This window comes from Rutidosis leptorrhynchoides, chromosome 8 (assembly GCF_046630445.1).
Source record: "Rutidosis leptorrhynchoides isolate AG116_Rl617_1_P2 chromosome 8, CSIRO_AGI_Rlap_v1, whole genome shotgun sequence".
NCBI classification, from domain to species: Eukaryota; Viridiplantae; Streptophyta; class Magnoliopsida; order Asterales; family Asteraceae; genus Rutidosis; species Rutidosis leptorrhynchoides.
The window spans coordinates 356,824,398-356,848,377 of NC_092340.1; the positions used below are offsets into that span (position 1 = coordinate 356,824,398).

Consider the following 23,980-nt stretch of genomic DNA (forward strand, 5'->3'; position numbering starts at 1 on the left):
AAACCAAAGTAGCACTTTTTGAAATATATTCATATTTTGTTTTCACAGCCATACACTTACAACTTTTACAGAATAGTTTAGTTGACTACAATAGTTTATAAGTATTATATAAACTTGTCCATAACCACTTCATGCCAAAACATGGTTTATATTAAAACACATTAAAATTTACCAAAGGTTTGGGGCATCAACTTCAAGTTGCAATCAAAAGGTAATTTAAGGACGACTTGGTACTTACACTTGCTATAAGAGTACTCCACCACTAATCCCGTGCAATGCCCTTTCCTTCTCTATGCTAGGCTTTTATTTCTTTATATTTAGTACCTAAAAACATTCAACAACTTAAATGTAAGCATAAAGCTTAGTGAGATTATGAATAACTAAACAAGAAACAAACAACAATGCAACTCATCATATAATGCATCATATGGTTCCATGATCCTCAACTTGATGACAATCGCGATTGCACCCATGATCCGAAACATAATCCATAACATGATCCAACATGATCACAACAAGATCCAAACATAATCCGTATACCATATGATGCCAACAACTTTAACAACATAATTACAACAAATAACAAAACATAACCGTATGATGGTTGTATGAAATCCTCTTGCACGGATTCAATCCGAAAATCATACCACCACTTACCTCATTTAATCATTCATAAACTCACCTCGACTAGCAAGTAAAGAAGCAACTAAACGCGCAGGCAATCCTTTCACCCTTTAATCACTTAAATTAATATATATATATATATATATATATATATATATATATATATATATATATATATATATATATATATATATATATATATAGAGAGAGAGAGAGAGAGAGAGAGAGAGAGAGAGAGAGAGAGAGAGAGAGAGAGGATCAATGGGGAAGTAACCAATCGGGGGGAAGCAATTTTTTTTTTTTTTCATTTTTTTTTCTAGCATCAAGATCACACGAAAATATGAATATTTAGAAAAGACACTTCGTGATGAATGTTATTATTTAGTCGGGAAAACGATCGACAAAAATAACATTCAAGATAATATTGTTCGTGAAGAATGTGAACGTTTTTTTTTTCTTCATGTTTTGTGAAGTAAAATTTAGCCCGATTTAGAGTTTAGGGTTTAGGGTTTAGGGTTTGGTGTTTTGGGTTTATTACCGTTCGTGTTAAAAACTCAATCTAAATTCTAAATCTAAACCCTAAACTCTAAATTTCTAAACCCTATAAACCCTAATATCTAAACCCTAATATCTAAAACTTCAACATACGCTCGAAAAACACGATAATTGTTATTTATTGCTTCTTCGAGCGTTTTCCCGCAAAAAAAAAAATATTTATCACAAAGTGTCTTTATTAAATGTTCATATTTTCATCCAATCTAAAATGTTCGTGAACAAAGTTTTTTCAAAAAACAAAAAAAAAAAAAAATTTGCTTCCCCCGATTGGTTATTTCCCTCTTGATCCTACCACTATATATATATATATATATATATATATATATATATATATATATATATATATATATATATATATATATATATATATATATATATATATATATATATATATATATATATATATATAACTTTTAAATACAACTATAACAACATGACAACAAATAGTCTCCTTATGAACAAAGTGAGAGTTTAAACTCTACTTCCTTCGCTAACACCTCCTATTACTTCTTTTCTATTTTTCTCCATTACTAAAACTACCATTTTTTTATTGATTACATCTCACATGTTTATACCCTCCATCTTTTATAAACTATTTTTTTTTTATCAACTAATAACATAGGACCATGTTCTTGTTTATAACAAGAATGTATAATCTTTCTACTAACCTTTAATTTCGTCCCCTTCCCAATTTATAAAATTAGGGTTTGTACAGAAACCCTAGCTTTCAACTAAATTTTATATTTGTTCATCATTAAGTTATTACATCTAATTATTATCCTAACTCAACTTACCCATTTCCCACATTTTAAAGAGTTAGGGTTTATGTAACCCAATTCTTACAAATATTTGAGAATTTAAAGTTACAAGTTATACCTTGAATCTGTAGTTAAGATGTAGGAATTCAATATTTTAAGAAGAAAGGTATAATTTCTATTCTTTGTCTGTATTATTTATTGTGCAAATGATTAGGATCGTTGAAATAAATGATCTACTAATGCCAAAAAATCGTCGTTAAAAAAAATCATATTGAGAAATATTCATTTGCATCATTAATTTTGTGTGAAAACCAGAGGATAAATCTTAGCCTTTAGATCAATATAATCAATGGTCAGGACTAAAAACACGGGACAATCGCATGTGATTGGCTAGGATTAAAAATAAATATTTCACTAATCATATGATACATATGGATCAAGCTTTTGGTGATTGTTTATTTAAACACTTCTGCATTATATTTTATTTACTATGAAAATTATGTTCTAAAACCTATAATCGCCAACGAATCACCAACAAATATTACCATCATTAGCCTAGCTATTGATCTCCTTGTTCCTAATTCAGGGGTATGTTGTAAATTTAGTGTAATTTTGGGTTTTAATCTACACTTGTAAATGGGTTTGGAGGTACGGAGTGTACACCCATTAAGTGATAGATTACCCGAACCCAAAAGTGGTTTTCCATTATTTACTATCATGACTTGGTCTACCTGAAATTTGACTAAGTGTTTTCAGTACTAAGTTTTCTTAGTAAGCTGAAATTTGGCTAAGTGTTTTGTGCTGGTTGTTCTGCATTGCTGGTCCTTGTGCTGGTTGTTCTGCATTGCTGGTCCTTGTGCTGGTTGTTCTGCATTGCTGGTCCCTGTGCTGGTTGTTCTGCGCAGCTGGTCCCTGTGCTGGTTGTTTTGCGCAGCTGGTCCCTGTGCTGGTTGTTCTGCGCAGCTGGTCCCTGTGCTGGTTGTTCTGCGCAGCTGGTCCTGTTTGCTGGTTCCTCTGCGCTGCTGGTCCTGTATGCTGACTTTTGCGCTGCTGGTCCTGTTTGCTGATTTTTGCGCTGCTGGTCCTTTTGCAGTGCTGGTTCTTAAGAGACAGCAGTAAGAAAACACTTAACACAATTTTGAGTGATTACGGAAGAATTATTCTTGCATCCACTTTTGCTTTAGTGGTTGAAGGAATAATACTTGTTTATTATAAAGTGATCACTCATGCTTTGATAGTTGTAAAATATAATATTTGTTTATTGTAAAAGTAACAACTTTTACTTTAATGATGGAAGTGATAATATTTGTTTATAGAAATATTCTTCCTGTAACCACTTTTGAATATTATAGAAGATACTTTTATTAATCAATCGGCCAATTAATTTTAATAAAAGACTCTTTCATGATTAAGGGTGTATATAAATATATTAACCAATATCCATGAGAATAGAGACACAAGTTACGAACACCAAAATATTCTTCTGCAAAAGGAATTCTTGTTTCTGCCAAAACAAGAATTTAATCTCTGTCTTATCCCAAAGTGATATTCGTGTAACCCAGGCTATAAGGGTCGAATAATTACTTTCGAAAAGTGATACCACGATTCAGTGATTTATCCGGCTATCGATTATTTTACCCTACACGAAAGAATTTAATAAAACCTCCAACAATCGAAAGTAATTATTCGTTATAATCGATGGCGGCTACGATGAAACACATGACGGCGAATTTCTCCAAACTTGATAAGTTTGAGGGAATTGATTTTAGGAGATGGCAAAAGAAGATGCACTTCTTTCTGAGCAGCATGAGTGTGGTGTACGTACTCAGCACACCAATTCCTGAAGATCATGGTGATGATGCCACTATTGAACAAATTCGGAAAAGGTGCAAGTGGGAGAACGATGACTACATCGCTAGAGGTTTAATCCTCAATGGTATGGCTGATTCCCTTTTTGATATTTACCTAAATGTTGAATCTTCTAAAGAACTATGGGACTGTTTAGAAACCAAGTATATGTCTGAGGATGCTTCTAGTAAAAAGTTCCTTGTGAGTAATTTTAATAATTACAAGATGGTCGATTCTAGACCGGTCTTGGAACAATACAATGAGCTCATTCGTATACTTAGTCAATTCACACAACATAAGATGAACATGGATGAGTCTATTCAAGTCTCAAGCATAATTGATAAACTACCTCCATCTTGGAAAGAATTTAAACATTCTTTGAAACATAAGAAGGAGGAGTTAACTCTTGTTGAGTTGGGTAGTCATCTGCGTATTGAGGAATCCCTCAGGTTGCAGGATAATGACAAGCCAAAGAGCAACGAAGTTGCTGGTACGTCTGTTGTCAATATGGTGGAACATAAAAAGTTCACTAGTAATAATGACAAAAAGGGCAAACGTAAACATCAAGGTTATAACAAGGCTAATCTGAACAAGAAGTCTAAATTGACTTGTTGGAAGTGTGGTAAAACTGGACACATGAAAAAGGATTGCAAGGTTATTTTTGGTAATAATAATGCCAAAGGATCTAGCACAAGCGGTTCGGGAAATGGTTTAAACAACCACAACTCGAAAGGTCAGAATATATTTAATAATTCAAATGAGAATTATTATGTTTCATATATATCTGAGGCTTATTTTGTGCAGGATGATGATGTCGCGTGGTGGGTTGACTCGGGAGCCACCACCCATGTATGCAAGGATAGATTTTGGTTCAAGACTTACGAGTCCGTGACTGATGGATCAATTCTTCATATGGGAAATGAGTCAACAGCCTCTGTTCATGGACGTGGAAGTGTGGATTTGTGTTTTAGTTCTGGAAAAACTATTTGTTTGTTTGATGTTTTAAATGTACCACAAATAAGAAAAAATTTGGTTTCCAGTAGTGTGTTAAATTGTTGTGGTTATAAACAAGTGATTGAATCTGATAAGTTTGTTTTGTCAAAACATGGTATGTTTGTTGGTTTTGGTTATTTATGCAATAGAATGTTTAGACTTAACATTAATCACTTGAATGTTAATTTTGCTTTTATATCTACTTCTAGCATAAATAATTCTACACTTTGGCATGCTAGACTAGGACATATACACTTTAAAAGAATGCAAGATATGTCTAAAGATGGATTAATACCGGTTTTTGACATGAACAATGAAAAGTGTAAAACGTGTATGTTAACAAAGATCACTAAGAAACCATTTCAAAATGTACATCGTGATACTGAAATTTTGGAATTAATACATAGTGATTTATGTGATTTGCATGCTACTCCTACTTTAGGGAACAAGAAATATTTTGTGACTTTTATTGATGATGCTTCTAGATTTTGCTATGTTTATTTGTTACATACTAAGGATGAAGCATTAGATAAATTTAAAATATTTAAAACTGAAGTAGAATTACAACAAAAGGCTTTGATTAAAAGACTTAGAACAGATAGGGGAGGTGAATACATTGACCAATCGTATTTCCAATCTGTTGGTATTATCCATGAGACCACAGCTCCTTATACTCCACAACAAAATGGTATATCTGAAAGGAAGAATAGGGTCCTTAAGGAAATGGTTAATTCCATGTTATCCTATTCGGGTTTAAGTGAAGGATTTTGGGGGGAAGCTATGTTAACAGCTTGTTATTTTCTTAATAGAGTTCCTAACAAAAGAAACAAGATTACACCTTATGAACTTTGGAATAAAAGGAAACCTAACTTGAATTATCTTCGGGTATGGGGCTGTAGGGCGGTTGTAAGACTACCTGATCCCAAGAAGAAAAGTTTAGGTGAAAGAGGTATAGATTGCATATTTGTTGGATATGTTGAACATTCCAAGGCATATAGGTTCTATGTAATAGAGCCTAATGAGTTTGTCTCAATCAATTCTGTGATTGATTCAAGGGATGCAATCTTTGATGAAAATCGATTTTCATCTATACCTAGACCAAAGGATATGATTCCAAGTAACAATGGAATCAATAAGGATTGTAATGATGAAGTCTCTGAAAAGGCTGTTGATCAGTCACTTGAGCTTCGAAAAAGCAAAAGAAAAAGGAAACCTAAATCATTTGGACCAGATTTTCAACTATACTTAGTTGAAGGTTCTAGGGATGATGTTTCTACCCAATATTCGTATTGTTTCAATGTTGATGATGATCCTAAAACATATGATGAAGCAATGAGGTCTCAGGATGTTGCATTCTGGAAAGAGGCAATTAATGATGAGATAGATTCTATCATGGGCAATAACACTTGGGTGTTAGCTGATCTACCTCCTGGTTGCAAACCATTGGGTTGCAAATGGATTTTCAAAAAGAAGATGAAGGTGGATGGAACTATTGAAAAATTCAAGGCAAGGTTAGTCATTCAAGGCTTTAGACAAAAGTCTGGAATTGACTATTTTGATACTTATGCTCCCGTGGCACGTATCACTACCATTAGACTGCTGATTGCTTTGGCTACGATTCACAAACTAGTTATTCACCAGATGGATGTGAAGACAGCATTCTTGAATGGTGAATTGGATGAGGAGGTTTATATGAACCAACCTCAGGGCTTTGTCATGCCAGGAAATGAAGGCAAGGTGTGCAAACTTGTGAAATCCTTATATGGTTTGAAACAAGCACCTAAGCAATGGCATCAAAAGTTTGATGAAGTGATTTTATCTAGTGGTTTTAAATTAAACCAAGCAGATAAATGTGTATATAATAAATTTGATGATTCTGGTAAAGGAGTTATAATTTGTCTATATGTTGATGACATGTTAATCTTTGGGACTGACCAAAGTCAGGTTGATTTAACAAAAGAATTTTTATCATCAAAATTCTCCATGAAAGATATGGGGGAGGCTGACGTTATCCTTGGCATTAGGATCAAACGTGAAAGCAAAGGAATTTCGATTTGTCAATCTCATTATATTGAGAAGGTGTTGAAAAAGTTCAATTGCTTTGAATGTAATCCTGTGAGTACCCCTGTTGATCCAAGTGAGAAGCTTATGCCTAATCAAGGTGAAGCTGTATCACAACTTGAGTATTCTCAGGTGATTGGCTGTTTGATGTACGCCATGACTTGTACAAGGCCGGATATTGCTTTTGATGTGGGAAAACTGAGTAGATATACTAGTAATCCTAGTACTCATCATTGGCAAGCAATTAGGCGGGTACTGAAGTACTTGAAGAAAACTATGGACTATAGTTTATCTTATAATGGGTTTCCTTCGATAATAGAAGGATATTCTGATGCGAGTTGGATAACCAATATTGAAGATCATTCTTCAACGAGTGGTTGGGTGTTCTTGCTTGGGGGAGGTGCTATTTCATGGGCTTCTAAAAAGCAGACATGTATTACCAACTCAACGATGGAATCTGAGTTTGTTGCTTTAGCTGCTGCTGGTAAAGAAGCAGAATGGCTTAGAAACTTGATCCATGAGATACCATTATGGCCTAAACCTATAGCACCCATGTCTATCCATTGTGATAGTGCTGCGACATTGGCAAAGGCTTATAGCCAGATGTACAATGGAAAGTCTAGACACTTAGGTGTAAGACATAGCATGATTCGTGAACTCATCATGAATGGGGTGATTTCTATAGTGTTCGTGAGGTCACAACAGAATTTAGCTGATCACTTGACGAAGGGATTGGCAAGAGACTTGGTGAACAAGTTTGCTGTGGGGATGGGTTTAAAGTCCACATAAATTTCTAATTATAAGATACCCAATTCCCTTCTGATGAAAATTAGAAGTTGAATTCAATGTGGAAGACTTATACTTAGAAATTTGGAGTACAAAATTTTGTATCATCCCAAGGTAAGGTATGTACTCGGACCTGTTGAAGGTGAGGATGAAGTTTAGCTTCTTAATGGTTTATTTGAAAAAGTGCAATAGCAGGTGCATGACTGAAATGAACTACCTATGTGAATGTGAAGTTTTGCCGCTTCAACAAAGCTTGGACTTTTGCTTTAGATACATTCATGAATGGATATGGACACATGGCTTGTAAAGTGTCAGGATAGCTTTAGAGTATTTGAAAACTTATGTGTATGTTATTTTCAGTTATTCAAATGGGTTGAAGGGTTCAATTCTTAGAACACCCCGATTCTCGAATATTTGGAATGTGTAATGTACTAAGGTGAAAATTCAATCTTCAAGATATTTTCATTTATGCATGAGTTTTGTTTTAATTTGTTTAATTCTCATGAAACGAATTGCACTAAATTGGGGAGGATTGTTGTAAATTTAGTGTAATTTTGGGTTTTAATCTACACTTGTAAATGAGTTTGGAGGTACGGAGTGTACACCCATTAAGTGATAGATTACCCGAACCCAAAAGTGGTTTTCCATTATTTACTATCATGACTTGGTCTACCTGAAATTTGACTAAGTGTTTTCAGTACTAAGTTTTCTTAGTAAGCTGAAATTTGGCTAAGTGTTTTGTGCTGGTTGTTCTGCATTGCTGGTCCTTGTGCTGGTTGTTCTGCATTGCTGGTCCTTGTGCTGGTTGTTCTGCATTGCTGGTCCCTGTGCTGGTTGTTCTGCGCAGCTGGTCCCTGTGCTGGTTGTTTTGCGCAGCTGGTCCCTGTGCTGGTTGTTCTGCGCAGCTGGTCCCTGTGCTGGTTGTTCTGCGCAGCTGGTCCTGTTTGCTGGTTCCTCTGCGCTGCTGGTCCTGTATGCTGACTTTTGCGCTGCTGGTCATGTATGCTGACTTTTGCGCTGCTGGTCCTGTTTGCTGATTTTTGCGCTGCTGGTCCTTTTGCAGTGCTGGTTCTTAAGAGACAGCAGTAAGAAAACACTTTACACAATTTTGAGTGATTACGGAAGAATTATTCTTGCATCCACTTTTGCTTTAGTGGTTGAAGGAATAATACTTGTTTATTATAAAGTGATCACTCATGCTTTGATAGTTGTAAAATATAATATTTGTTTATTGTAAAAGTAACAACTTTTACTTTAATGATGGAAGTGATAATATTTGTTTATAGAAATATTCTTCCTGTAACTACTTTTGAATATTATAGAAGATACTTTTATTAATCAATCGGCTAATTGATTTTAATAAAAGACTCTTTCATGATTAAGAGTGTATATAAATATATTAACCAATATGCATGAGAATAGAGACACAAGTTACGAACATCAAAATATTCTTCTGCAAAAGGAATTCTTGTTTCTGCCAAAACAAGAATTTAATCTCTGTCTTATCCCAAAGTGATATTCGTGTAACCCAGGCTATAAGGGTCGAATAATTACTTTCGGAAAGTGATACCACGATTCAGTGATTTATCCGGCTATCGATTATTTTACCCTACACGAAAGAATTTAATAAAACCTCCAACAGGGTAGACTTTTTTATACAACCAACTCGGCACCTTTCAGGACCCCAAAAAATCAAAACCCTTCGAGTTTTAATACTCCAGGTTTATTTTCGATATCTACTCTCAAGCCAAATTCAATAGGTGGTGGGTTAGCTTTTGTTACAACGTGTGATGAAGTAGTTAGTGATGCAGACGAAATTCGGGAATTCTACCATGTGACATTTGTTTGAGTACCATACCTTCCAAGGTATCGAATTCAACGATGTAAGTAGAAATCACATCGGTTATAATATTAGTTCTATGTTTTCAATAAAAGTGGATCTGGATATGCTTGCACTAGGCATTCAGGTATGTTTTTAATCCTATATTGTCTTTAATAAATAACAATAAAGTAATTCATTTCAATATACACTCATCTTCACCGACCAAAAATTTATAATTACTACAAAATTTATAATTACTACACTCATCTTGATATGTCATTCAGTACGCTCTCGCATCTATGTAATCATATTTATGACACTCGGTCCAACAAACTTGAATTTTTTAGGTGAAGCTCATATCCATAACAATACCACCATTAGCATATTACCACTATTAGCATAACTGCTGATCTCTTTGTTCCAAATTCGGGGGCGGGTAGAGTTTTATACAAAAAACTGTCAACTTTCGGAACCCGAAAATAAAACCCTGCCAGTTTTAATACTTCATTTTCATTTTCGATTTATACTCTCAACCGAAATTCAACATGTGGTGGGTTAGCTTTTATATAACACTTGATGATGAAGCAGATGGTGATGGCTGTGGAAATTAGGAATTCTAGCATGTGACATTTTGGTCGAGTTTGATACCTTCCGAGATATCGAATTCAATGACGTAAGTGGAAATCACATCAGTTTTAAGATAAACTCTATGTATTCAATAAAGGTCGTGGATCTGAATGTGATTGGACTAAATTTACTAAGTGGTAAGATAGTGATGTTCTAGACAGATTACTCGGTATCAACCAAGCAATTGGACGTGTTTATTTTGTACCGTGAAACGAAACCCATTCTACCTATCACAATAGATCTGTATCAGTACTTGGAGGATAACATCTTTGTTGGGTTTTCTAGATCTATTGAATCATGCACCGAAATACATGAAGATTTCCAGCCTACAATCTAGAAGCCCACCTTCTAGATATTCAAAGTAGGCAACCTTGACAACTCATATGGAGGTAGCAAAGTTGATGACGATGACGGCCGCCAACCTTCTCCGTTCATACCATTCCACCGCCATAGAATTTTTACTATAAATAGAGGTGCAAACCTCAGTTGTAAATCATCCAAAATCACTCAGAGAAGTGTAATCACAACCTAGAGAGTGTGTGTGAGTTTGAGAGTTTTTTTGTAAGAGTTTTGTAATACTCTGTAAATCTATTCTTGTGAGTAATAGAGTTGTTTTTCTCTCAAATTTATATCTCCCAACGTCCAGGCGATCCCCTCTTCCTAACAAGTGGTATCAAGAGCTTGGTTAGAGACGTTGGTCGAGTTTTGGGTTTTCTGAAGTTTTCTTAAAATCCAATTTTGAGTGTACCATTGGATTTGTCTCGTCGAACCGAGTCCAGCGCAAAAAACGGTGACTTAAATGGAGTTATAACGAGCCCAGAAAACACGGTCAAAGTTTGGTCAACTCGCCGGAATCTCGCCGGAGAAGACGACCGGTGCCGGAATTTTTGCCCGAGAAGGCGATCACTGTAGCAATTCACTGTAGCAGCTGGCGGCACTGTAGCAAGTCACTGTAGCAGTACTGTATCGGTACTGTAGCGGTACTGTAGCAATTCTGAAATTTTACAATTTGGTCCCTAAAATTTTCAGAATTTCATTCTTGGTCCCTGAAGTTTATAAAAATTATAATTTTGCCCCGTAAGTGGAATTTAAGCCGCAAAGTGTCTATTCCACCATTTTCAACCGTTCCGGACGTAACGGTGATCTCTGTTTTCTACAATTCAACCCCGTTTGTGTTGAAAAATTATTTGTAAGGTGATAATGTCCACAAAAGAGTCAACATCATCTTCCGGAGCTATGATTATGCTCACAGCCACAAACTACACGCTGTGGAAACCTCGGATGGAAGATCTCCTCAGCTGTAAGGATTTGTTCGATCCTATTGAATTGAAGGGTATAAACCCTGATTCTGCCAAAGAGAAAGAGTAGAAGAAATCAAACCGAAAAACTATTGGTCAGATCCGTCAATGGATTGATCATAGTGTCTTCCACCATGTTGCACAAGAGACAGACGCATATGTCCTCTGGAAAAAGTTGGAGGACATGTGCCAGGCCAAGACTGCTTGGAATAAAGCCCTGCTGATGAGGCGTTTAGTCAACATAAAGCTCAAAAGTGGAACTTCAGTTGTCGAGCATACCAGTGAGTTCCAGAGCTTGGTCAACCAGTTATCGTATGTAGAGATGCCGCTTGGCGATGAAGTTCAGGCGCTACTGCTACTTAGTTCCCTTCCCGATAGTTGGGAAACGCTGGTAGTAACACTCAGCAACTCAGCCCCGAATGGCAAACTTACCATGTTAATGGTCAAGGATGCCCTATTCAGTGAAGAGGCAAGGAGAAAAGACATGGGCACAGATCAGACCCATGCCTTTGTCACAGAGAATCGGGGGAGACAGCGAATGAGTAGCAAAAATAAATGGAGAAGCAGTCAGAGCCGCTTGTTATTTGATCAACCGATCTCCATCAGTACCACTGAATTTTGAAGTTCCGGAGAAACTTTGGTCTGGAAAGGATCCATCATACTCTCACTTAAGAGTATTTGGATGTTTGGCGTACGCACATGTATCCAAGGAGCTCAGGCAGAAGCTGGATGCAAGGACCACTCCATGCATATTCATAGGCTATGGAGATGAAGAATTTGGATACAGATTATGGGATCCAAAGGAGAAAAAGGTGATCAGAAGTAGGGACGTAGTGTTCCATGAAAGCCAGACAATAGAAGATATTGAAAAGCCCACAATATCTCAGAAGACAAATGTTGCTGCTCAGGTGCCAGAGGCAACAACGGAATCATTCATAAGAAATGAATTTTCAGTGCAGGAAGAAATTCCAGAAGTAGAAGATAATGAGAAAAATGACGGTGCTGAGCAGGGGGAGCCACAACCCCATCTGCCAGACGTTCCAGAACCATCACAAGGTCAAGATGATGGTGGATCTCCTCAGAATGTTCCAGAAGTTCATAGATCTGAACGAGGTCGGATTCCATCGAGTAGATATCCAGAATCCGAGTACCTTCTACTTACTGAAGATGGAAAATCGGAGAGTTTTCATGAAGCAGTAACTCATAAGGATAAAGAAAAATGGTTGCTCGCAATACAGGATGAGATGGATTCTCTGCAAAAAAAATTAAACTTATGAGATTGTAGAACTTCCACGCGGGAAGAAGGCACTGAAAAATAAATGGGTGTTCAAGCTGAAAAAGGATGGTAGTGGAAAAGTGGTGAAATACAAAGCACGACTTGTAGTCAAAGGATTCCAACAGAAGAAAGGGATTGATTTTGACGAGATATTTTCACCAGTAGTCAAGATGACTTCAATTAGAGTCATACTTGGATCGGTCGCAAGTATGAACTTGGAGCTTGAACAGATGGATGTAAAGACAGCTTTTCTTCATGGAGATTTACATGAAGAAATTTACATGGAGCAGCCAGAAGGTTTTGAGGTTTCAGGAGATAACCTCGTATGCAAGCTGAAGAAAAGTTTGTACGGTTTGAAGCAGGCACCTAGGCAGTGGTACAAGAAGTTTGACTCGTGCATGATGAGTCACGGGTACAAGAAAACTGCAGCAGATGAGTGTGTCTACATTCAGAAGTTTTCTGAAGGAGATTTCGTTGCTCTTCTACTTTATGTAGACGATATTTTGATCGTAGGGAAAGACGTAACGAAGATCAACCAGCTGAAGAAGGAACTCTCTAAGTCTTTTGACATGAAAGACTTAGGACAGGCTCAACAGATTTTGGGAATGCAGATAACCCGAGATAGGAAGAATAAAAGGTTATGGCTATCTCAGGAGAAGTATATTGAACGAGTGCTTTCACGTTTCAATATGAACAATGCCAAACCTGTTAGCATTCCATTAGCTAACCATTTCAAGTTAAGCAAGAGTTCTTGTCCCTCATCCAAGGAAGAGATCGGGGAGATGTCTTCAGTACCATATTCTTCAGCAGTTGGAAGTTTGATGTATGCGATGGTGTGTACAAGGCCCGATATTGCTCATGCAGTGGGAACGGTGAGTCGTTTTCTCTCGAACCCCGGGAAAGAGCATTGGGAGGCGGTAAAATGGATTCTCAGATATCTTAAAGGTACAAAGAATCTATGTCTTTGTTACGGGGGAGCTGATCCAATCTTGGAAGGCTATACAGATGCGGATATGGCCGGAGATCCTGATAGTAGGAAATCTACTTCAGGATTCATTTACACTTTTGCAGGGGGAGCTGTTTCATGGCAGTCAATACTACAGAGGTGTGTTGCATTATCCACAACTGAAGGAGAGTATATTGCTGCCGCAGAAGCTGGAAAAGAAATGTTGTGGTTAAAGCGTTATCTTCAAGAATTTGGAATCAAGCAAAAGGAGTACAAGGTATATTGTGACAGTCAATGTGCTATAGATTTGAGCAAGAACTCCATGTACCATTCTCGTACAAAACATATTGATATTCGCTATCATTGGATACGCGAGGTAATTGATCGACAACTGTTGAGACTAGTGAAGATCCATACAAAGGAGAATCCTGCGGATATGTTAACAAAGGTGGTGACTCGAGAGAAGTTGGAGTTATGCAGAGACATAACTGGAATGTTTGTGGATTCGGCTGGAGGGGGAGAATTGAAGATTTCCAGCCTACAATCTAGAAGCCCACCTTCTAGATATTCAAAGTAGGCAACCTTGACAACTCATATGGAGGTAGCAAAGTTGATGACGATGACGGCCGCCAACCTTCTCCGTTCATACCATTCCACCGCCATAGAATTTTTACTATAAATAGAGGTGCAAACCTCAGTTGTAAATCATCCAAAATCACTCAGAGAAGTGTAATCACAACCTAGAGAGTGTGTGTGAGTTTGAGAGTTTTTTTGTAAGAGTTTTGTAATACTCTGTAAATCTATTCTTGTGAGTAATAGAGTTGTTTTTCTCTCAAATTTATATCTCCCAACGTCCAGGCGATCCCCTCTTCCTAACAATACACCATATAATTTCTTGGAATTTCACATCATTTGTTGACACAAAACTTTTTCTTCTTTTGTTCCCACCACGACGATTTATCTCTCCGAACAAACCAATTAAAGCCTCAAATGATTCATACAATACGGCTGTACCAGTTGCAACTCCAACCTAGACCAATTGCAATCGCAAGTTGTGTATCCAACATTTAATGGCCATAATCGGTTTTGCAGTAACCATCATTCTCGCACTGGTTGCAACCTGGAAAAAAGCTTCGACTAAAACTATTTTATGTTTTTCAGATAACCGGACTCCTAATAATGGTCGCTGAGGGAATTTTGTTTGTGAGAGGTGACACCGATATTGATAGAAATAAAATGGTGTATGAATAATCTATCTTTATCTTATAAATCTATATCTTTTTTCTTTGACTTGTATTTTAATTTTTTGTTGGACATTGTGAACATTATATGTATCCTTTGTTGGTCATGGTTTCAATTGAAGGTGTTGTGTGGTCTTTTTCTAAAAGAAATTGTTTGTGGTGTACGTTATATATATATATATATATATATATATATATATATATATATATATATATATAAACTTCGATAAAACTTAAATTATTAATTTATGTGCATGTAAACAAAAATTACAATCATGATCAACTCCCAACTTCTCGTGATTTTAAACTAATATCGAGTGGGACTTCTACATTTGACAACTCACCATCCAAATGAAAGAAAAAGATATTCTCTACCGGACTTTATCATATAATGCATTTAATTCAGTTTCATGTATAGCAATTCTTGATACACTTTTTTTAGATTACTCGTAACATCTATTTTTTTAATACGTGTATGTAGTTGGAAAACAATGAACGAATAAATAATTGTTTTTTTTTACGTGTATGCAGTTAGGAAACAATGAACGAATAAATAATTACCCTGTATATAAATGTCACCAATAATCTCTCTTTAATCATCAATAATATTTTATGATTTATGTAATACATAGTAATTATTTATTCGTTCATCGTTTTTCAACTATATACACGTATTAAAAAAAACAAATGTTACAAGTAATCTAACAAACGTGTATTAAGAATTGTTATACATGAAATTGAATTAAATGCATTATATGATAAGTCAAGTAGCGAGTATCTTTTTCTTTCATTTGGATGGTGAGTTATCAAATGTAGAAGTCCCAATAGATATCAGTTTAATATCACGAAAATTTAGGAGTTGATCATGATTGTACTTTTTGTTTACATGCACACAAATTTATAATATAAGTTTTATTGAAGTTTGATGCAAGTGTAACCAAACTTTTTTTATATATAACGTACACCACAAACAATTTCTCTAAGAAAAAGAGTGCAGACCACCTTCAATTCAAACCATGACCAACGAACGGTACATATAATGTTCACAATGTTCAACACAAAATAAAAATACAAGTAAAAGAAAAATGATATAGATTTATATGATAAAAATAGATTATATGTACACCACTTTTTTTTTATCAATATAGGTGTCACCTCTCACAAACAAAATTATCTCAGCGACCATTATTAGGAGTATGATTATCTGAAAAACGTATAATAGTTCTAGTCGAAGCTTTTCCCAGGTTGCAACCAGTGCGAAAATGATGGTGACTGCAAAACCAATTATGGCCATCAAATGTTGGATACGCAACTTGAGATTGCAATTGGTCTGGGTTGGAGCTGCAATTGGTAAAGTTGTATTGTATGAATCGGTTGAGGCTTTAAATGGTTTGTTCGGAGAGATAAACCTCCATGGTAGAGACAACAAACGAAGAAAAAGTTGTGTCAAAAAATGACATGGAATTCCTAGAAATGATATGATGTATTTCGGTGCTTGATTCAGTAGATTCAGAAAACCCAATAAACATGTTATCCTCTAAGTACTGATATAGACCTATTGTGACAGATATAATGGGTTTCATGGATTTTGTTTGATGGTATGAAATAAACACGCCCAATTGCTTGGTTGAACTCAAATAATCAATCTAAAAATTCACTATCTTACCACTTAGTAAATTTAGTCCAATCACATCTAGAGCCACAACCTTGATTGAAAACATAGAATTAACATTAAAATCGGTGTGAATTCCACTTATGTCATTGAATTCGATATCTTGAAAGGTATTAACTCAACTAAAATGTCATACGGTAGAATACCCATCACCAACTACTTCATCATCACGCGTTATAAAAAAGATAACCCACCACCTGTTGAATTTGGGTTAAGAGTAGAAATCGAAAACGAAAATGAAGTATTAAAACTAACAGGATTTAATTTTCCTGTTTCTCGAAAGTTGACGGGGTTGTTATATAAAACTCTACGCGCCCCAAATTTGGAACAAAGTGATCATCAGTTAGGCTAATGGTGGTAATGTTGTTATTATTAGCTTCACCTAAAAACTTCAAGTTTGAGTTGGGTGTCTGAAATGTTCCTGGATAGACGGGAGAGCATACTAAACAATATATTAAGAAGATTGTAGTAATTATAAGTTTTGTAGAATGATCCAGTAACATTTTTGGGTCGGTGAAGATGAGTGTAGATTGAAATGACCTACTCTGTTGTTATTTAAAAGGGAGATAATGCTTTTGTTTGTTAAATAGAGATTGCTTAAGAATTATCTTAAAGAGTGTATGGTAACCGTTTCTTTTATTTACAAAAATTAATGTATTATGATCATCCAAAATTATTGTAGATAGATCATCCGATATTAATGTATTATGATCATCCAAAATTACTGAAACCATGAAGATATTTAGTTACCATATTTTCATAATCAATTTATTAGAGATGTTGCTTTTTCAGTTTTGTAATGTTAATACGGTTTTAATATAATAAGAACAACTTTAGGGGCGTGAATATTAACGGTAATTGGTGTGAAGACCCGGATATAATAAAGGCATTTGTATTTGAGCACTTCAAAAAGCGATTCGGTTCCTGTGATAAAGGCAGGCCTACTTTTAATTTTCGCAATTGGGCCTCGGAGAGGGCAAGGCATGAATTGCAGTTGATTGGGCCTGTGGTGGCTGATTCACGTCAGGTACCTTCACATCTCACGCAGGCTGCTTCGGTTGGGCTCAATTCAGAGGTCAGCGGGCCTGAGTTTGGTAGATTATCCATTGAAAATGCAAAATTGCTTGAACTCAATTTTAGTGAAAGTGAGGTATGGAATGCGATAAATGATTGTGGTAGTTCAAAGGCCCCGGGTCTAGACGGTTTCAACATGCGTTTTTTCAAGAAATTTTGGCACATTTATAAGGAAGATCTAATGTCTGCAATTGAAGAATTTTGGGTGTCGGGTAAAATAAATAATGGTTGTAATGCCTCTTTTATCACTCTTGTTCCTAAAAAATCGGATCCTTCGACCCTTAACAACTACCGCCCAATTAGCCTTATCGGAAGTTACTACAAAATTATTGCGAAGATACTTTCAAATAGGTTAAGGCGGGTGGTTCCAAACCTAGTCGGATTTGAGCAAAGTGCATTCATAAAAGGACGGAATATTCTTGATGGGGCCCTAATTGCGAATGAAACTCTCAATTTTTTAAAGTACAAGCGTTCAAAAAGTCTTATTTTCAAAGTAGACTTTGAGAAAGCCTTTGATTGCTTAAATTGGGATTTCTTGATGGAAGTAATGGAAATTATGGGGTTTGGTGTCAAGTGGCGGGGGTGAATTTTGTCATGTCTTAATTCGGCCTCTATTTCGGTCCTTGTTAACGGATCTCCCACTAGTGAATTCAAACTAGAGCGTGGTGTTAGACAAGGTGATCCTCTATCACCTTTCCTTTTTATCATTGCGGCAGAGGGACTAAATGTGATGGCAAAGCAAGCGGTAAGAAACAAAAAATTCATTGGTGTCGAAGTTGGAAATGATAAAGTTCCGATCTCGCATCTCCAATATGCGAACGACACTATTTTCTTCGGTGAATGGAGTGAGAGTAATATACGTAACCTCTTTAAGCTTCTCAAATGCTTTGAGCTCACATCGGGTTTGAAGGTGAACTATCTTAAGAGTAATTTATTTGGTGTTGGTGTTGAAAAAGCGGAAGTTGTGAGTATGGCTAACATGTTTGGGTGCAACATTGGCACTCTTCCGTTTATCTATCTTGGGCTTCCGGTGGGGGGTAGAATGAATAAATTGGAAAGTTGGTACCCGGTTATTGAGAAATTTTCGAAACGACTCTCGGATTGGAAGGCTCGTGCGGTGTCTTTTGGTAGACGCTTGACCCTTGTGAAATCGGTGTTGAATAGTCTTCCGTTGTACTACTTCTCGCTCTTCCGTGCTCCGCCGTGTGTGCTAAAAAAGCTTGAGATCGTAAGACGTTTTTTCTTTTGGGGTGGGACGGGTAATAAAAACAAAATTTCTTGGGTAAAATGGGAAGATACCCTTCTACCTTTTGAAAAGGGGGGATTAAATTTGGGTTGTTTAAAGAGCAAGAATTTAGCCTTGATCTGCAAGTGGTGGTGGAGGTTTAAATCCGAGACCGCCTCTTTGTGGGTCAAGGTTATTTCGAGCATCTATGGGTCCTGGGGGGGGGAGGGGGGGGGGGGGGGGGTTATGGCTACTAATAATTTTCATTGTGATATTTCTTATAAGTCGGTGTGGAGCAACATTATTAAGGCTGGAAGGTGCATCGATGATCTTGGGATTAATTTTCGGAACTCCTTTGTGTGAAAGATTGGTGATGGAAATACAACGTCATTTTGGAATGACCTATGGCTCGGGAATGACCTATGGCTCGGGAATGGGTAGGGAATTGGGAATGGACTCGAAACCCAGGGGGTCAGGCTGCTGGGGATCTACGGGTTTTATGTGACCTGCTGTCACACAGCAACACGTCGTTGGATCCTCAAAGTCGAGATTCATGGAAGTGGTTGTCGGGTAACAATGGTGTATTCAAAACAAAGACACTTTCGGACCTAATCGACTCTAAGGTTCTACATTCGAACTCGTCTACTTTATGTACTTCTCATAATAACTTTGTACCTAAAAAAGTAGAGGTGTTTGTTTGGAGAGCTAAAAGAGGTAGATTACCGGTACTTTTGGAATTAGATAAAAGGGGTGTTGACTTGCATTCGGTTCGTTGTCAATCATGTGACAATGATCTCGAGTGTATTAGGCACGCCCTTTTGTCTTTTGATAAGGTGTGGGAAGTCTGGAAAAGGCTCTTTGATTGGTGGGGTGTCAATCTTCCTCCGAATGTGAACCTTATTGAGCTTATTGAGGGGAGGTTGGGACAATTTGGTTCGGACTTGGGGGAAAAGTTGTGGCAAGGGATGCTTTGGGTAAGTGTGTATGTTATATGGAAAAACCGAAATGAGAAGATCTTCAAGAATAAAAGTTGGAACGTCCCGGTTGCGGTAAGTGACATTCAAAGCAAAAGCTTCGAGTGGATATCAAAAAGGTGCAAGACGAAGTCGATTGACTGGCATACTTGGATTTACAATCCTCGGTCCATCGCTTGAGTTTTCTTTATTTTGTTGTGTGCTTGAGATTTATAGTGTGATTAGTTGTAAATAAGTTACTGAGTTGCCTCCTTGGCATCTTATATATGTGTTGTATTGTGAACTGGCAGTTTAAATTGTTGGACTGCTATTGAGATATTTAATAAAAATAATTATTGCCTTTCAAAAAAAAAAAATACGGTTTTAATATATTTTTAGCATGGGTGGGCTGAAGACGATTTAATGAATCTTGTGTCAATTATTATGGGCGGAGGGGTGAAGTATACTCAAAAACAAAATTGGATTCGTGGTATTCGTAACTTACCCGTTTGACCTTTTCGTAGTGAAAGCTTTATGGAGAAGTTTACAACTCGATGTTGTTTGAGCTAGTGCTCGTGGTCGTTCAGGAGGTATTACTATATTATCTAATAGACAAAAATGGCGAATAGTAACTAGGGGCATTTTTGTCATTTCACATTTTTTTTTAAATTCTAATTAAATTTCACTACACCAACAAAGACCCTCACACTTTTTTCAAATATTCAAATCAACCCCCCAAACAGGGGGTAAAGTGTCAAATAACCATTTTCATAAAAAATCTTAAATAAACTCCACCCAAATATTCAACGGGTCATATATTCTCGCTCGCAACGAGTTAAATTTTTCCGACACCATCGTTAAACTCAAAATAATTTTAGAAACACAATGTCACTAACTATACGCAAAACGGATGCTTTTTAAAAAACGCTAAATATTTGTGGTACTTTTCATACACGTTGATTTTGCGTTAAATTTTTAAAAGTCGATAATTACATAGCTAAACGCGGAGATGGATATATATTGTTAATTTAAAATAACATTTAAATCTTTCACGAGTTATACCTTTTAGTTCGACTCGAGTTGCGCTTCAACGACATTATTCTTTAGCCACGAAATAATTTTACAAACTAAACGCAATAAAATACATTGAAAACCAAACCACTGGCGCGAAGCGAGGGTTCAACAACTAGTTCTAACCATTTGGGACTCAACCATTTCAAGCGTTCGCGCCAAATTACGAAATATGAATTTCAAACACAACATGGTTTTGAACATATAAAACATGAAATCAATTATTAATTGAGCACTAGATTAATTGTGAATCATATGGGACTTAAATCTATAGTTTCTATTAAAATTCTAAAATGATGATGTCATTATTAGACTAATTCTTTTGTTAAGAAATAATCAAAAATAAAAAGAAAAAAAATCTAAGCATGGTGGGTGATGTCATTAATTTAATTAATTTTGAATTAAAATTAAATTAAATTAATTAATTAATTATTATTAAATCTTATTAATTAATTATTATAATTAAATCTTATTAATAATTATTTTAATTATTAAAATTAAATAATTTTAATTAATTATTTTAAATTGTGTACGAGAAGGTATAAAAGCTAGGCAGAAGGAAACAAATTCTAAATTTATATTTTAATTGACACTTTTAAAATAAAATGACAATCAATATTATCTCTTATGATTGGATGTGGATTGTTTAATATGCATTTTAGGTGTTTGATGAAATGTTCAGCTGAGGAGTTTCTTAGTCGGACTCTGTAGTTTCACGGGTCATTAAACTAAATAACTTTAGCATTTACGTTCACTTAATACATAAAACATATCATTAAACTGTTTCGTTTAAACAAAAGTATGCTAAAGTTTAGAAATCCACCCGAATTAGTGAAAATCGAGAAACGTCATATGTGGACATCTGAAATTCCCAAATTTTTATGTCATCGATCACACACACACACACACACACACACACACACACACACACACACACACACACACACATATATATATATATATATATATATATATATATATATATATATATATATATATATATATATATATATATATATATATATATATATATATATATATATATATATATATATATATATATATATATATATATATATATATATATATATATATATATATATATATATATATATATATATATATATATATATATATATATATATATATATATATATATATATATATATATATATCATTTGTGATACACTATGTGCTTATGTGTTTAATTAATTAAGCCGAGATACTGCAAAAATGTACGAGGCTTGCAGGATTTGAATGTATATGTTTCGTGATCAAATTGTAAAAGTTCAAAGTTGAGGAGAACCCAACAGATCGGCCACCCCTCCCCCAACCCGAGCCCGTTTTGTTAAAATCGCCTACATGTAATTAAGAAAAAATTACGCCGTTAGTACCTGTGGTTTGTTCACTTTTTCATCACAACACCTAAACTTTAAATTTTGCGTCGTTGGTACCTGTGGTTTCATTGAATTACCTGTGGTTTCATTTAATGAAACCACAGGCACTAACGACGCAAAATTTAAAGTTTAGGTGTTGTGATGAAAAAGTGAACAAACCACAGGTACTGACGACGTAATTTTTTCTGTAATTAATTAGGCACTAATCCTCATTAAAACCCTAGACGTTCCTATTTTTTTTTTCCCTACTTCCTTTCTATCGAACTTACCTCCCATCATCACCATCGTCTTCCATCCCCATCAAATTCAAGCACAATAAAATAAAGCCTCAAGCCCATCGATCATCCGTTTTCATTCTCGTAATCAATTCCTTCAAGAAACATTTGACTTCTTCGATCTTAATTGTAAGGAATTACTAACTTTTCTGATTTAATTAATTACTAGTGAAATGACCCGTGAAACCATGGGTCATTTCACTAGTGTATATATATATTTCAATTATTAGACATAGATTAATTTCATAGATTAATTTCAGCTAGACCTGTGTACCTCACCTATTTGATTCCTTCAAGTTAAAATCAGTTAGTTTTTAAAGGATCATTTTAAGTGGATTATATATAACAACAATAAAACTCAATTTCACATAAGTGGAGTATGAGGAGGTAGGATGTAGATAACTCTTCCCATATCTTAGAATAAAGAGAAGTCATTTCTCCACCCAGAGTGAAATAACCAACAATAGAGAAAGTTCTCCTTCTTCCATACCCCATTTATGTGGGATTGAGTTTTTTTGTTGTTGTATATAATCCCCTTAATATGATCCTTTGAAAACTAAGTTAGGGTGTGTTTGTTTGCCTCTTAATGGAATGATTCAGTGCTGAATGCTGAACCATTCAGCATTCGGCGTGTTTGTTTCTGACATCTGAATGAAATATGGTGCTGAATGGTTCAGAATTCAGTGATGAACCATTCAGAGTTGAAACACTCTCTTAACCATTAAGAGCCTAATTTTTTTGTAATATTCTTTTCAAATCACATCCAGAACGTGTAACTAACAAGTATATTGTATTTTTTATTCATGTAACACGTATATAAGGTAATTTTACTCAATTCATATCGTTCATTTAAAACGATTATCAAACAGCTTATTTTCATTCAGAGCAAACTTTATTCAGAGGCTTTGAACCATTCAGATTCTGAACCATTCAGCGCTAAATCATTCAGTTTTATCAAACGCGCCCTTATTGATTATAAGATTAATATTGACAACTCGCAGATTTTACAACGTTAATTAAGTTCAATTTCTTTTATATATATAAGCAGAGAAATTTTTTCATCTTCAAACAGTAAAGTAAACTGTATCTATCTTTTGTTAGGAAGTCAGTTAGTGGACCCTAACAACAACTCGTGATTGATCATACTCACACAACTCACAAACAACAAACGAAATACCTAAAGCATATAAAACGATAAAGTAAAGCATAATGACACAGAGAAATAATGTGGTTATATCCCAACTCTAAACACGGAAAATGTTTACTCCTCGAGCGAAAACCAGATATTTTCTCACTACATTTTTCGTGCACACAATTACATGTTACATATGGTTGTATTTATAGAACAAAATAATAAAAGGAAACAACTTGCTGGCCAAGCCAGGGCTCGCGATCCGCAACCATGGGCTCGCTATCCGCGAGGTTCTTCCAGACATGAACTTTCTATATATTCGAATGCTTACTCCACAAGTTGTCTT

At 35.5% G+C, this 23,980-nt stretch overlaps 1 protein-coding gene across 1 annotated transcript; it reads left to right on the forward strand.

Moving 5' to 3' along the window:
• Positions 1 to 19,228: 19,228 nt before the first annotated feature.
• On the forward strand, positions 19,229 to 19,960 carry LOC139864652 (uncharacterized). The gene has a single exon (XM_071853229.1). The coding sequence runs from the start codon at positions 19,229 to 19,231 to the stop codon at positions 19,958 to 19,960; it is 732 nt and encodes a 243-aa protein (XP_071709330.1).
• The last annotated feature ends 4,020 nt before the right edge of the window (positions 19,961 to 23,980 follow it).